The 13,395-nt window shown below is 42.9% G+C and overlaps 1 protein-coding gene across 1 annotated transcript in view; it reads left to right on the top strand.

Annotated features, from left to right (window-relative positions):
- prkdc (protein kinase, DNA-activated, catalytic subunit) overlaps positions 1 to 12,712 on the top strand; it is a 100,074-nt gene extending 87,362 nt beyond the window's left edge. The window contains exons 76-86 of the mRNA XM_042331664.1: positions 860 to 1,000; positions 1,555 to 1,753; positions 2,425 to 2,492; positions 3,080 to 3,300; positions 3,435 to 3,518; positions 4,385 to 4,477; positions 5,565 to 5,636; positions 6,770 to 6,971; positions 8,821 to 9,009; positions 10,450 to 10,589; positions 11,930 to 12,712. Coding sequence (XP_042187598.1) covers positions 860 to 1,000; positions 1,555 to 1,753; positions 2,425 to 2,492; positions 3,080 to 3,300; positions 3,435 to 3,518; positions 4,385 to 4,477; positions 5,565 to 5,636; positions 6,770 to 6,971; positions 8,821 to 9,009; positions 10,450 to 10,589; positions 11,930 to 12,134 — 1,614 coding nt within the window. The 3' untranslated portion in view covers positions 12,135 to 12,712. The remainder of the gene's footprint in view (positions 1 to 859; positions 1,001 to 1,554; positions 1,754 to 2,424; positions 2,493 to 3,079; positions 3,301 to 3,434; positions 3,519 to 4,384; positions 4,478 to 5,564; positions 5,637 to 6,769; positions 6,972 to 8,820; positions 9,010 to 10,449; positions 10,590 to 11,929) is intronic.
- Positions 12,713 to 13,395: the final 683 nt, after the last annotated feature.

Raw genomic sequence — 13,395 nt, forward strand, 5'->3', positions numbered from 1 at the left:
ACCAACCTGCCCACTCCCTCACTCAGCAGGCTCCGGCTTGCTTCATGTCTCCCGCCTCGCCCACCCCACCATCAGTGGGCGGGCCTTCAGCCACTCTGCCCCCACCCTCTAAAACTCCATCCTGCAGTCCCTCCGCCTCACCCCCTCCCTTGCCTCCTTCAAGATCGGTCTCAAGACTCATCCTCTTCGACCGTGCCTTCGGACACACTCCGTCCCCCCCTGCCCTCCAGATCCGGACCCTCAGCTCGAAACACTGATTGTCCAGCGCCTTGGGACATCCTCCCGATGTGAAAGGTGCTATACAAATGTAATTTTGTTGTTGGTGGAGTCCAGCCAGCTAAACAGCATAGTTTCCCATTGAAAGCACTGTCTGGCAAGTTTTTCGTTGTTTGTCCATTTAGGACGACTATGCGTTAGAGCTTTGGCTTGAGAATTAAACCTACCCCAGTGACTGGCCTGCCCCAATAAATCCTACCGAGGAGCCAGGCTGGCTGGTTTGTCATCAGCAGTGTCCTGGAATGCAGCGGACTTGCCTGATTCAGTAACTGGACTACTGAGATCACCATAGAGGGTTGACTCGATTCTGACAATCCATTGCCAAGCATGTTACCTTGGAGATAGTTCAGCTCCAAGGAAACCTGTTTATTTCCCCTACAAGGAGGAAAGTTAAAGCTCAAAATATCCTCAAAGTGAGGATAGTCGAAATAAACACAATGTCCTGACTTGAGACTCAGGAATACTAACCGAGTTAGGTTGACACCAGCGTGAACAAGAGGGTCCCAGTCAGTGCAGCACTAGATATACTACAATCAGCCTCAATCAATTAATAACATGTCTGATGTGTTTACTTTTTAAACAGGATTGGGTTGATAACTTCAGGTCCAAACTGGAAAAGAAAGAGAACAAAACTCAGCTGAAAAACCTTTACAGTGAGATGTATTCAAACTTAGCAAATGCGGGCGCCCCAGGCATTGGTGCATTCAGAAGAAGATTTGTTACGGTTGGTAAAAGCGACTGTAGTAACATAGGTACTTGAAGTGAGACTCTTGAGTCAAAAGATTATGGGTTCAAGCCCCACTTTGAGACATTGAACTCACACAATCACGGCTGGCACTCCAGGGCAGTTTGGCGGGGTGGGGGAACTGTTAATATTGGAGGTACCATTCTTTGAATGAGACATTAAACCGAGGTCTCCGTTCTGCCTGTTCAAGTGGACATTAAAGATCCTGTGGCACTATTCACAAAGAGAAGGGAGTTTTTCTGGGTGTCCTGGCTAATAAAACCCTCCAAATAAAATTGATCAGTGCCTCCATGGCTGTTTGTGGGGCATTTCTGTGTGCAACTTGGTTGCTATGGTTACCCACAAACACTCAGTCACTACACTTCCCAATAAAATCCTTTGAACAGCTTTGAGACATGATAAGGCGCTATATCAAATGTAAAGATGATTATTAGTTTTATTGTTTATGAATGTATAGACCGGGAGTCTGGATCTTTGTGTCATTTCTTTCTTTGGAAACATAATTCTTCATAATCATCCTTTTCAAACTTCAGGGTTTTAAAAAGAAGATTGACCAGCATTTTGGAAAAGATGGGTTACTTCTACTGAATATGAACCTAAAAGCATTTAATGTTGCTGTAGGACAAATAATGGAAACCCAGAAACCGGAGCCACCCGGAAACCTCAAAGAATATTCTCCTTGGATGAGTAATTTCAAGCCCCAGTTTCTAGGGAATGAATTGGAAATACCTGGCAAGTGACATCCTCTTTACTGTAATAACAACCGTGATGGGGGGAATGGTAGGGTGGATGTTCTGGAAGGATGAGATCACAAGGGCTGGAGGGCGTTTTTCATCCAGACCAATCTTGTGAACGCTGCTTTTCTGTGATTTACTTTCAGAAGGGTTCACGCTCAGGGAGGTGGGGTGGTGGGCGGAAGGCTACCTATAGACATCCCCACTTGGATTCCTTGTTATGGAATTATATTAGAAATTGCCATAAATTACACCAACCCCACCTCCCCCCTCCCCACTGTTTGAACTTTTTAAATTTTAGCTTTCAATTATGATTTCAAATGTTTGTAATGTATACCTATCCAGTCATTTTATAAACTTCCCCATTTTGCTGAAGTGGGGAGGAGTTGAATGTTGTAGGCAGTGTTGAAAAGTAACTCTAGAGTTTAACCGTTCACTTCAGTGAGGAGACCTCATCGTGTTTAGGACCGATACAATACAGTTTATATTTGTGCAACACCTTTCACGTCAGGAGGTGTCTCACACTGCTGGCTACGCATTCAAGCTGGAGGGTGGAGTGTAGGTGGGAACTGAAGATGGTGGAGAGGGCAAAGATGACTGAAAGTACTGGCAGGAGGGATAGAGTGGGTAAAAGGTCTACAGCATATGTTTTTTTTTAATATATTGTAGGACAGTACGATGGTAAATGCAAACCTTTGCCGGAATACCACGCAAAGATCACAGGCTTCGATGAACGGGTATGAACATATTATAAATTCATAAATACCTGCAAGCAGATGTTGATAAATTTAGCACTTCCCTGTGGAAGATAGTCTGTATTGTTGGGATTATTCTTTTACTGTTGTGTTTTTTTATTACTTTGTTAATCATTTTCCAAAGCCGTGCCAGAATACAAAGAGAGCATACAACAACAGTCAGAAATATGTAGCGATAATTCAATAAAGATTACTAATTGTGTCTGGATCCAAAGCTAATGTGAAAGTATTTATCTGGGCAACAGATGTAAACATGTCTCTTTTGATGTGCATGAAATGTTTAGAATGAGTAATGTGGGAAAAACAGAATAATGGCATTTTCTGGGGTCAGGGTTGTGAAGTGTTGTACGGGGTATGGAGAAAGGGAGCACACATGCACGAGTAGTGTTCAGTGAAGTTTGGAGCCAGAGTGCACTATTAAACCTGTTCTGAAAACAATGATCAGATTGTGAGAAGAAATTCTTGCTGTGTGCTCGGAGGCCCTCTCCGGCTTCACTAATGCTTGTAGGCTATATTTGACAGGTGATATTCCCATGTCTAAGGTGCTAAAGTCTTGTCTTTTTATGCAGGTAAAAGTTATGAGTTCTATACGGAAGCCAAAGAGACTAATAATTCGCGGGAATGATGAGAAGGAATATCCTTTCCTCGTGAAGGGCGGGGAGGATTTGCGTCAGGATCAGCGGATAGAGCAGCTGTTTGAGGTCATGAATATCATCCTCTCTCGAGATGCAGCCTGCAGTCAAAGGAGTTTGCAGCTGAAGACATATCAAGTAATTCCTATGACGTCTAGGTACTGCTACAAACTTACACATTAAAGGCTGTGCAATGAAAACTGCCAGGTCATCTTTATACTGGGCAGAGTTTCTGACTGTTCGATTATTGTCAAATAAAAGGTGTGAAATTTTTTTTTTTTTTGCTTTTAAGACTTGGGCTGATTGAATGGCTGGACAACACTTGCACACTGAAGGATTTTCTTTCCAGCAACATAACTGAGGAGACGCAATCAAGGTAATGTTTTATGTGGTTATTTCAGTGTACAAACTGGTTAAGAAAGCCCAGTGGGAACCAAGTCATTCCTCAGGATAAATGTTGCACTGAGTCTAAAGGGCTTTAACACAATGAAGGCTTGGTAGATCCCTGAACTGACCTGAGCATATTCTGATTCACTGACGTAAAAAAATATATAATAATAAATAATGTAAATTTTAGAAATAGCTTTTGGTAGTCTGGTTGGTATTTAACAGTTTAAGCCACCATTTACATTATTATTTAAACTTAATTTATTATTAATAATAATCCTTGCATTTGATATAGCACTTTAATCATGTCATCAAGAAGACTTCATAGGAATGACTGTATAGTGTAGTGATTGTATTTTGTAGGTGGTCAAAGCAGCCAATTTGAACAGAACAATGTCCCACAAACAGCCATTTTATTTGGGGGATTGTTGGCCAGGACACTAGGAGAAATTTTCCTTCTCTTCGAATAGTGCCATAGGAGCATTAACATCCACCTAAGCAGGAAGACAGGACCCTTGCTTAATGTCGCATCCGAAGGATGACACCTCCAGCAATGCAGCGCACCCCCAGCACTGCACGGGGGGAGCTCAGTCCTGACATGGGGCTTGAACCCACAACCTTCTGACTCAGAAGATACAAACCTTCTGACCCAGAGGCGAGAGTGCGTACTATACCAGTCCAAAAATAATGCATAAAGTTCCTTTAAACACAACAGCAAAATAAATAATAGTTATTGTATCTTTAAAAATGTTACGTTTGCTGGTGTTAAAATTACTAATATTGGAACAAAATGCATTCTGTAAAACCTGCTCCACTGCACAACTTCNTTTTTTTTTATTCCCTAATTGCAATAAGAAGACAACAGGAGGTGTTGCCAAAGTACAGAGAATGGTTACAGAAGATGGCAGGAAGGAAAGACATGTTTCTGCGATATCCAACTATGTACCTGTGAGTAAATTCAAAAGTTAAAGAGCAATATTTACACCGCAGTACGATACAACACAAAATTATGTATCGCGCCTTTCACATCGAGAGAATGTCTCAAGGCACTGGACAGTCAGGGATTTGGATCCATGCAGACCTAATGCTGTGGACACTGCTGCCAGTCCATCATCTATCTCAGCAGATAACTGAGATTCCACTATCTATAAAGAAACTAACTACATAATAATAATAATAATCCTTTCATTTGATATAGCGCTTTTCACGTCAGGAGGACGTTCCAAAGCGCTTCACAGAACACACTGTAAAGTGAATTGACTGTATATTTGTGGGCGAACGCGGCAGCCAATTGCGCACAGCAATGTCCCACAAACAGTCGTAGATTGAAAATGACCAATTTATTATTGTTTTGATTTTTGGAGGGATTATTATTAGGCTTTGTGTGGAGTAAGGAAACTTGCCCAAGGTTTCACCCTGACCTGCCTGGAATTGAACTCAGGTCTCTCACTTGCAAAGCGAGTGCTCTAACCACTGAGCTACAGGACTCCACTCCTGTTTCCAGGCTAAATTATTCTCCTTTTTCAAATTTCAATGATAAACATATTGTACAATCTTTTTAAATTAATATTTCCATGTGTGGCACCATTGAAATGTGCTGGTATGCCATGGGAATGGATTGCATCTGATTATGTCAAATAATCTGCTGCTGTTCCTAATCACTGTCCAGAGACAACCTGATGAATGGTGTGGTGAGTCTGTGGATGTTGGGTGAGGTGTTTAAATAACCCGCCAACACGCAACTTTCAAAGTGTGAAATGTATAAATCTAAATGTTAATGTAATGTTACTTGTAAAGTAAACTTAACAGTTTATTAGTGCATAATGTTATATACCTTAGCAATTGACTATTCTAGCAAGGTGTTGAGTCCACTGCCTGGAGTGCAAGGAATAGTGTTTTTCTCATTGTGAGAAGAAATGAGATTGATCCCCTTGTAATGCTGTACGTTGTGTTTTGCATGAGGACTTGCTATCCACACAACAGGGCAGAGATCAGAGTAAGGATTATTGATGTTATAACTTTACTTTGACCACAGAAAAGCCAGTCGGACTGAAACAGTCACAGCTTTCAGAACTCATGAACAAGCTATACCAGGTGATCTGCTCAGGTAAGTAACGGCATCATCAGTATCTAAATTTCTCTGTATATACACTCTGCTTCTGATGAGATCTTGGGGTGGAGCAGAGTTTCCCTGAATGGCATGGGTGCATGTCAGGAAATGCAGTATCATGCTGAGACACTATTTTTGCCGTCTTTTTTCCCCCCGACGAGTGTTTATTTTAAACTTCCTTTCTCTGCAGAACAAGAAAGTNAAAAAGTGTAGCAAAATATTTAATGAGTCAGAGGCACAATATTCTTCTCTTGTATTTTTTATGTTATTGCAGTAGTTCTCCAGTTTACATCTTTCAGCTTTACGACTGCAATGCAATGGGAGCTGCAATTTGGCTTAATTAGGAGCTGGAGGAACTCGGCCCCAGAAGCCTATTGCATTCAAGAGGAGTTCCCCCTCCATGTGCTTTCACTTACTGGAAAGAATCCCAATTCACATATTATTATTATTATTTTAGTTTCATATTAAGAAATTCCACTAGAAATTGCCCCATTCTCAATTAAACAATAATGAGATTTTGCTTCAAAGTGTTCATCTTTGTGTGTTACAGATGTAGAGGGTTATTTTTGTAAAAAAAAGTCTTAAAGAAGAAGCAATGATTTCACACTGTGAGACACTGCTGTGCGCAATTGACTGCTGCGTTTCGCCCACAACATATGCAGTCAATTCACTTTTCAGTGTAAACAAAACACTGCAGATGCTGGAAATCTGAAACAAAAACAGAAGTCGCTGGGAACACTCAGCAGGTCAGGCAGCATTTATGGAGAAAGGAAAGTGAGTCAATGTTTCGGGTCCACGATCCTGTGTTTCGGGTACACCGACCTTTCTCCGTAGATGCTGCGTGACCTGCTGAGTGTTCCCAGCGACTTCTGTTTTTGTTTCACTTTACAGTATATTCTGTGAAGGTGCTATATCAAATGCAAGGATTATTCTTATTTATTTCATGTCCTAGTGAGTGTAGAAAATGAAGTTCACCAAACAAAACATGGAGAATATTTATCTTAACTTTTCCCATCCTGGTGCATTTTTCTTTTCCCTGAAAAATCCAGTGACCGTGGAATCAACTTGAGTTTCTTGTAATTATTTTTTTGTTTTCCTAATTGTTGTTGCCCCTCACTCATTCTATTCAGGAGAGCATTTATAAAGATGAGCACAACCCCCGAAGCATTCCTGGCTCTCCGCTCCCACTTTGCCAGTTCTCATGCGTTAATGTGTATCAGCCATTGGATTCTGGGCATTGGCGATCGTCACCTCTCCAACTTCATGGTTAACCTGGAAACCGGAGGCATGGTGGGGATAGACTTTGGCCATGCATTTGGCTCTGCTACACAGGTACAGTATCAATAACAACTTGTAATCGTATACCCGGCTTCACATAGGATAACATCTCGGAGCACATCACAATGACAGGGTCGGACACTGAGCAGAGGAGAGTGGGAGGTGTCCACTGGCGCGGTCGAAGAGGTAGGTTTTAATGCGGGACTTGGAGACAGATAGAGAGGGAGCAAGACGGAGTTGTAGAGGGAGGGAGTTCCAGAAGTTTAAGGTTGTAGAATCTGAAAGCTCGGCCATCAATGCTGGGGAGGGAGAGGGCAGAAAAAAGCAAGCCTGGGTTAGCCGAGCTGCGAGGGTGAGCAGAGGAGGTCAGAGAGATAGGAAGGTGCTTTTAGGAGGTTGAAAGTGTTCCTGTGCAAAACGTTAAGAAGGAACTCACTCCACTTTACTTGTCATTCCATTTAATACGTAATTACAGTAAGACCCACTTAAGTCTCATCTTTATAATTATATAATCTCCTAAATCGTACATGCACCCAATCAGTTTCCTATCACAAGCAGTTCATTTCTTTGCATCACTCGTATTAATCACCTCCTAAATCATAATACCACAACAACTTGCATTTATATAGCGCCCTTCTTGCGAGATAGGTCTTTAGGTGCGATTTGAAAGTGGGGAGAGAGGGGGCAAGGCAGAGGCAGCGGGTGGTGGAGTAGGGGGTCAGCAGAGCGGATAGATAGGGAGGTGCAAGAGCATGAAGGATTGAAAAACGAATGAAAGGATCTTGAAATTAATCCGTTCAGTAATTGGGAGCCAGTGGAGCCTGGTAAGCACTGGTGTGATGGGGGTACCGAGTTTTGTGCAGGTGAGTATCCGGGCAGCGGAGTTTTGAATTAATTGAATTTTGTGTAAGGTGGAGCTGGGGAGAGCAGCGAGGAGAGCATTGGAATAGTCCAGCTGGAAAGTTGCAAAGGCGTAGATGAGAGTTTCGGCTGCATTTGTTGCGAGGTATGGACGGAGGTGGGCAATGTGATGAGGTTTGCGTCACATTGCCCACCTCCGTCCGTACCTCGCAACAAATGCAGCCAAAACCCTCATCTATGCCTTTGCAACTTTGCAGGAAATTTGCGTTCATCCAAGCCTTGAAGTGTGTCAAACAAGTTGACAGGACATCAGCACGCTGGGAGTCACAGCTGGAGGAGAAGTAGATTTGGGTGTCATCCGCACATATGTGGAAGTTGACTCCATGTCCGCGGATGACATTGCCGAGAGGGAGAATGCAGAGAACACCACTCCCCTATTCTGCATTACTCCCGCACTGACCGGCATTGAATTGCGGGAAATGTCATCTTGATTTGTCAACGCACGCGAAAAAGAACTTAATTTCCCATGACTCAATGCTTCTCGGTAATAGCGAATGCGGCGACAGGTCAAGATGCATTGAATCGGGGGAAATGTAGTGACAAATTACCACAAGCAAATATAAAGATGTTTAGTTTTCACATATCACTGGGGGCTACAGTGTCCTTGTTCTTCAATACACTCCTGAGAATTCCAATACAATAACAGAAATAAATGATAGGAAACAGAAAATAAGCACATTTATAGACACTTCAGTCTATACATAAACTTAAACGCGTTTTAGCAAATAGACTGACAGTCGCAGGATCATGGCTGCTCTGCCACACTGACAATTGCTCACTCTGCACAGATAGTGTGTGTTGGTGTGGATCCTCCTGACCCAATCAGCCACTCTGGATAATTAGTCACTGCTCTTTTCCCTTGAGTGACAAGTTATCAGGAGTTTAATGTATATATTTTTTTCTAGGCATAACACAAAATAGATGCTGATTTTAAAGGATCACAGAATTAAGTAAACTCAGTTATTTCTCTCTTTCCCTTTAGTTTCTGCCAGTGCCAGAGTTGATGCCATTTCGCCTCACTCGCCAGATCCTGAACCTTATGCTCCCAATGAAGGAATCTGGCCTGATCCGCAGCATAATGGTGCATGGACTGCGAGCTTTCCGCCTTGATCCAGATCTCCTCCTCAGCACTATGGACATCTTTGTGAAAGAGCCATCTCTAGACTGGAAGGTAACTGGCTGGCTGCTGATGCCTCAGTGACACTGCAGTTAAATGCTGATAACGCAGGATACGTTTCAGCTGCAGTTTGAATGAGATCCAATGCTTCCTCCTATCTGTTGGGAGCCTTGAAATGGTGCAAATCATTAGTCATTCTGTGCCACCAAATCTCCATCCCTGAAGATCAAGAACAGAGGTTTGTTGAGACCAGGTCACGGGACTCATTTTNAAAAAAAGTTTGATGCTGTGAATGGAGGACGGTAGGATGGGTGTTCTGGAAGGATTAGATCAGATGGACCGAAAGGTCTTCATCCAAACTAGTCTTGTAGTAGATCTAAAGAACAATCCTGATTTAGAAATTCAACAACAACAAATTGAATTTATATAGCAATAAATATACACACACACCATTGGCTGCCGCATTTCTCCCACAAAACACTCAGTCACTACACCTTACAGTATATTCTGTGAAGTGCTTTGAGACGTCTCAACGATGTGATGAGATGCTGTATCCAATGCAAAGGTTATTATAATATAGCACCTTTCACATTGGGAGGATGTCCCAAAGCTTTGCAATTCATATTGCAGCACCATTTAACCCACTGCATTTGGTGAAGAGCACCGCGCCAGGCCTCCTCACACCATGTTGAAGTTACACCACAACATTGTGCCTTGTGGTCTCACGCTACCGCTAAGACACTTAAGTAGACTGCTGGGAAGCGTATGTGAGTGGCCTCTTTCTCTCTCTGACTATCCTTCCCTCTCCCCATAATCACAGGAAAGATCCCATCTCTCACTACCTCTTTGTATCACCTTGTGTTGTCTTCGACGTCTATCATTGTTTTGACTAATTCATGCTCAAGCTATCTTTTGCTGAAATTTATTTCTACTTTGTGCACTGTGGTCCCTGGGTGACACTGAAACTGGAGCTATGTTCGAGCCCTGGGATTTAATTAGGATCGCAGCATGTGAGAGTGCGAACTCTGAGTTGCCCGGAATGGCTGAATGCCAGTTTTAAGGCTGCTCTCCATCATGTTCCTAGACTCAGATGCGTTGAAGTGAAAGATAATAAGATGAATGCACGGCACCATCCCTGGGGAATGAAAAATCAATGAGAGAATCACCAGTGGGCTCCTTGTGGCTGGGTTGATAGTTAACAGCACAGGCTCAGGAGAGGAATTGTCAGCTTGCCAGCCGCCTATCTTCTGCTCTAGATGCCGTGTGGTCCACGGAGACCAAGAGGGATTGGGGATTTCATACCTTCAATGTGTCAAAAAAAAACAGTGCACCCTCATTATTAATCCAGGCAGGTTAGATGATCTGTTAAAGACAATCTGTGTGGAGAATACTGAGCTTGCTTAAAAGGGTATGTGGGGGGGTAACTTTTCCGAGAAGAATTTATTCGCTGTTGATTCTTCAAAGTAACGTTGCGTGATTTTCACTCTCACGCAGAACTTGGAGCTGAAACAAATGAAAAAAGGAGGAACATGGAACAAAGATGTTAACACAAGAGAAATACACTGGTATCCAATGCAGAAGGTGAGGTACGCCAGACGGAAGCTGGAAGGGGCTAACCCGGCTGCCATTACCAGGTGGGTTGGGATCCGTTTAGATCTAAAGGTTGTAAAATTCATTTTTGTTGCTTTTGTGGCTTGTAGGTTGCAAACCAGAACATTGGTCCAGTTTAAAAAGCGGGTTGATGCCTTGATGGGGGGACTGCAAGGTGGATTTTGGAAGAATGAAATTGGATGGGCCGAAGGGCCTTTTTCATCCAATGTGATCTTGTGACCTCTCTCCTCTGTGACACTGAGAGAAGAATGTCCCAGATTAGTCTGTGCTGAGTCAGCTGATCATTGCTCTGTACACAGTCAGCTGTTGTCATCTGCAGTAATGGTGGGAGCACCATAACTAGCATTTGGCATCAACAATCCACTGGATCGGGGAGGGGAAACAGTCAACCCGAGCCCCTGCTTTTTCAGGGGCACTAATGTAAAGTGCACGGGTGCAGTCATTGGGTTCACGGTAGGATTGAATTGGTGACATCTCCCTGTGATTCATTCAAAAGAACATCTGATCATCACATTCTAGGTTCCCAAAATAGTACCTCCATCAGCGTGCTAATACGCAGATTGTGACTTTGTTCAGTTTCATTTCCTATCTCCAAACCACCAGAAGTTTATTTTGGATGCTTTTGGGAATAAGTGTGTCTCTGTCTTAACGAGAAATTTGGCTTTATTATCAACTTGGCAAAATATAGTGCCTGCCTACATAGGGAAGAATGCATGTTTAAAATAGGGTATGCACTCCCCTGATAGCCTGGTGGGGGGGGAAAGGCTGCGTTGAGCCAAAAAGTGGGTCATTCAAACCTTGGTCTGTGCTGTGTTAGCTGAAGCTCTCAGAACTTGCAGTCTGCACTTGGAGCTTGACGATTGGCTGGGACCCACAGCCCCTCAGTCACTGCCAATTTTCTTCCTGATCCTGTCACTCTGTGATAATTAAAACATCAAGTTTATTTAGAAGCATCGCATTTTTTTGCCCTCAGCACAATTTGTGTTGAGATGTACGGAGACGTTTGAAAATTGTAGATCATCTCTTTAATCCCCCTGAGTCGAATGCTCTGGGCCAATTGTAGGACTCCCCAAGAACAGCCTCATGTTCAGAGATCAGCTAACTCAGCACAGACCAGGATTTGAACAATTATCTGTCTCAATGCAATCTTTACCCCCACCAGCTTATAAGGGGAGGGCGCTCCCTATTTTGAACACACATTCTTCCCTAAGTACTGACTCATATATACATTGCTATGTTAATAATGAAACTAATAAAATGGTTTCCTGCCTTAGCAAGGGATTTCAGTGTTGCTTTATCAATTTAATGATTTAGACCCAAGTTTGCCTTTCGTAATATTAGTTTTAAAATATTATTGTTACAGAGATGAGCTACAGCTGGGACATGAAACAACGGAAGCTTACAAAAGCTATGTGGCTGTAGCCATGGGAGACAAGGAGCACAACATCCGGGCGAGAGTACCAGAGGACGGGCTCTCTGTAGAGATCCAAGTGGACTGTCTCATTGACCAGGCCACAGACCCCAATATCCTGGGTAGAGTGTGGGAAGGCTGGGAACCCTGGATGTGATATAAATGCGACCAAGTATAAGCTACTGATCCACCGATGGATCATTGAGCGCAGGAAGAGGTTCTGTTTGAAGAGGTCTTGTAATTGGTCTCGGTGACAGCAGTTAGGAAGGGGCAATACACCCAGTTTCCTGCTCTCAATCTCTTTTCAGCAACCCGCTGTTTCGAGATGCAAGAGTGCACATATTCAATGAGGACAGGATTGGGCTGTGAAGTCTCAATGTCTAGACTCATCAATACTCAACGGTCATTACATGAAGTACCCATGGCCTTCCAGGTGGTAACATTTTTGTAATGCATGTACTAGCTGTTCTTTTTTAAATAATTACAAGAATGTCCTATCATGACATAAAGCCATACACTATGCATTTTCATTTAACTTTCATGCTGTGCTCTATTGATACTTGTAACTGCAGGTCAACCCACGGTCAGTACTTCATCGTCATAATAATTCCTTATTTCCTGACCACAGTGCAGTTTGCAAAACAAGTTAATTTCTTGTTTCATAACCGCTTATGCCTCCTGTTTAAAAGCATTTTGTTCTGCTTACAGCTCAATAAAGTGAATGGTTCAGGGAAATGTGTGTGTGCTCACTCCTGGGGGGAAGGGCCAAGGACTAGAAATGGAAATCTTCTAACTTCATCATTTTGCTTTCTGTAGCTAGATATTCAATATTTTGTTTCAATTCAATGATGTTAAGCAGCGCTCTGTTTTTCCATGTTTTTTTTAGACTGCGTTTAAGAACCCCCTCCTTCTCTTGCCCCCCATGGGTATGAGAAAGTAGACGGGTGACCTTAAAGGCTTCTACACACTCAACCTTGAGACCATGTCATGGACATAGGCATGATGGGAAACACCATTGCCAATATGGCCATTCCCAAAGTAAAAAATAATCCTACACTACTCTCTATCTCTGTCTCTCTCATTTCCTTCAATCGATTTCTTCTCCAAATATCTGTCTTCCCTCCTGAATTTGTTGACACAATTTGCTTCCACCACTTCCCTGGGTATTCTATCCCATGTATTCACAGCTTTCTATGTTCTTGTGAGAATTTGCGCTTGAATAATTCCCTCCCCCCATCCCTTGGGGAAGTCCTTGATTCCAGATTGGACCTCCCCCACAGCATTTCTCCATCCCATGAAGAAGAGCCTTGGTTCCACTCCGTAGCTCTCCCAGCAATGTTTGACCACATTCAGCAACACTTGCCACTTCTTCAACCCACAGAAACACCTCCTTGTGTCAAAGTAACACTCACAAATTG

This window comes from Callorhinchus milii, unplaced genomic scaffold (assembly GCF_018977255.1).
Source record: "Callorhinchus milii isolate IMCB2004 unplaced genomic scaffold, IMCB_Cmil_1.0 Scaffold2, whole genome shotgun sequence".
In the NCBI taxonomy this organism is placed as follows: Eukaryota; Metazoa; Chordata; class Chondrichthyes; order Chimaeriformes; family Callorhinchidae; genus Callorhinchus; species Callorhinchus milii.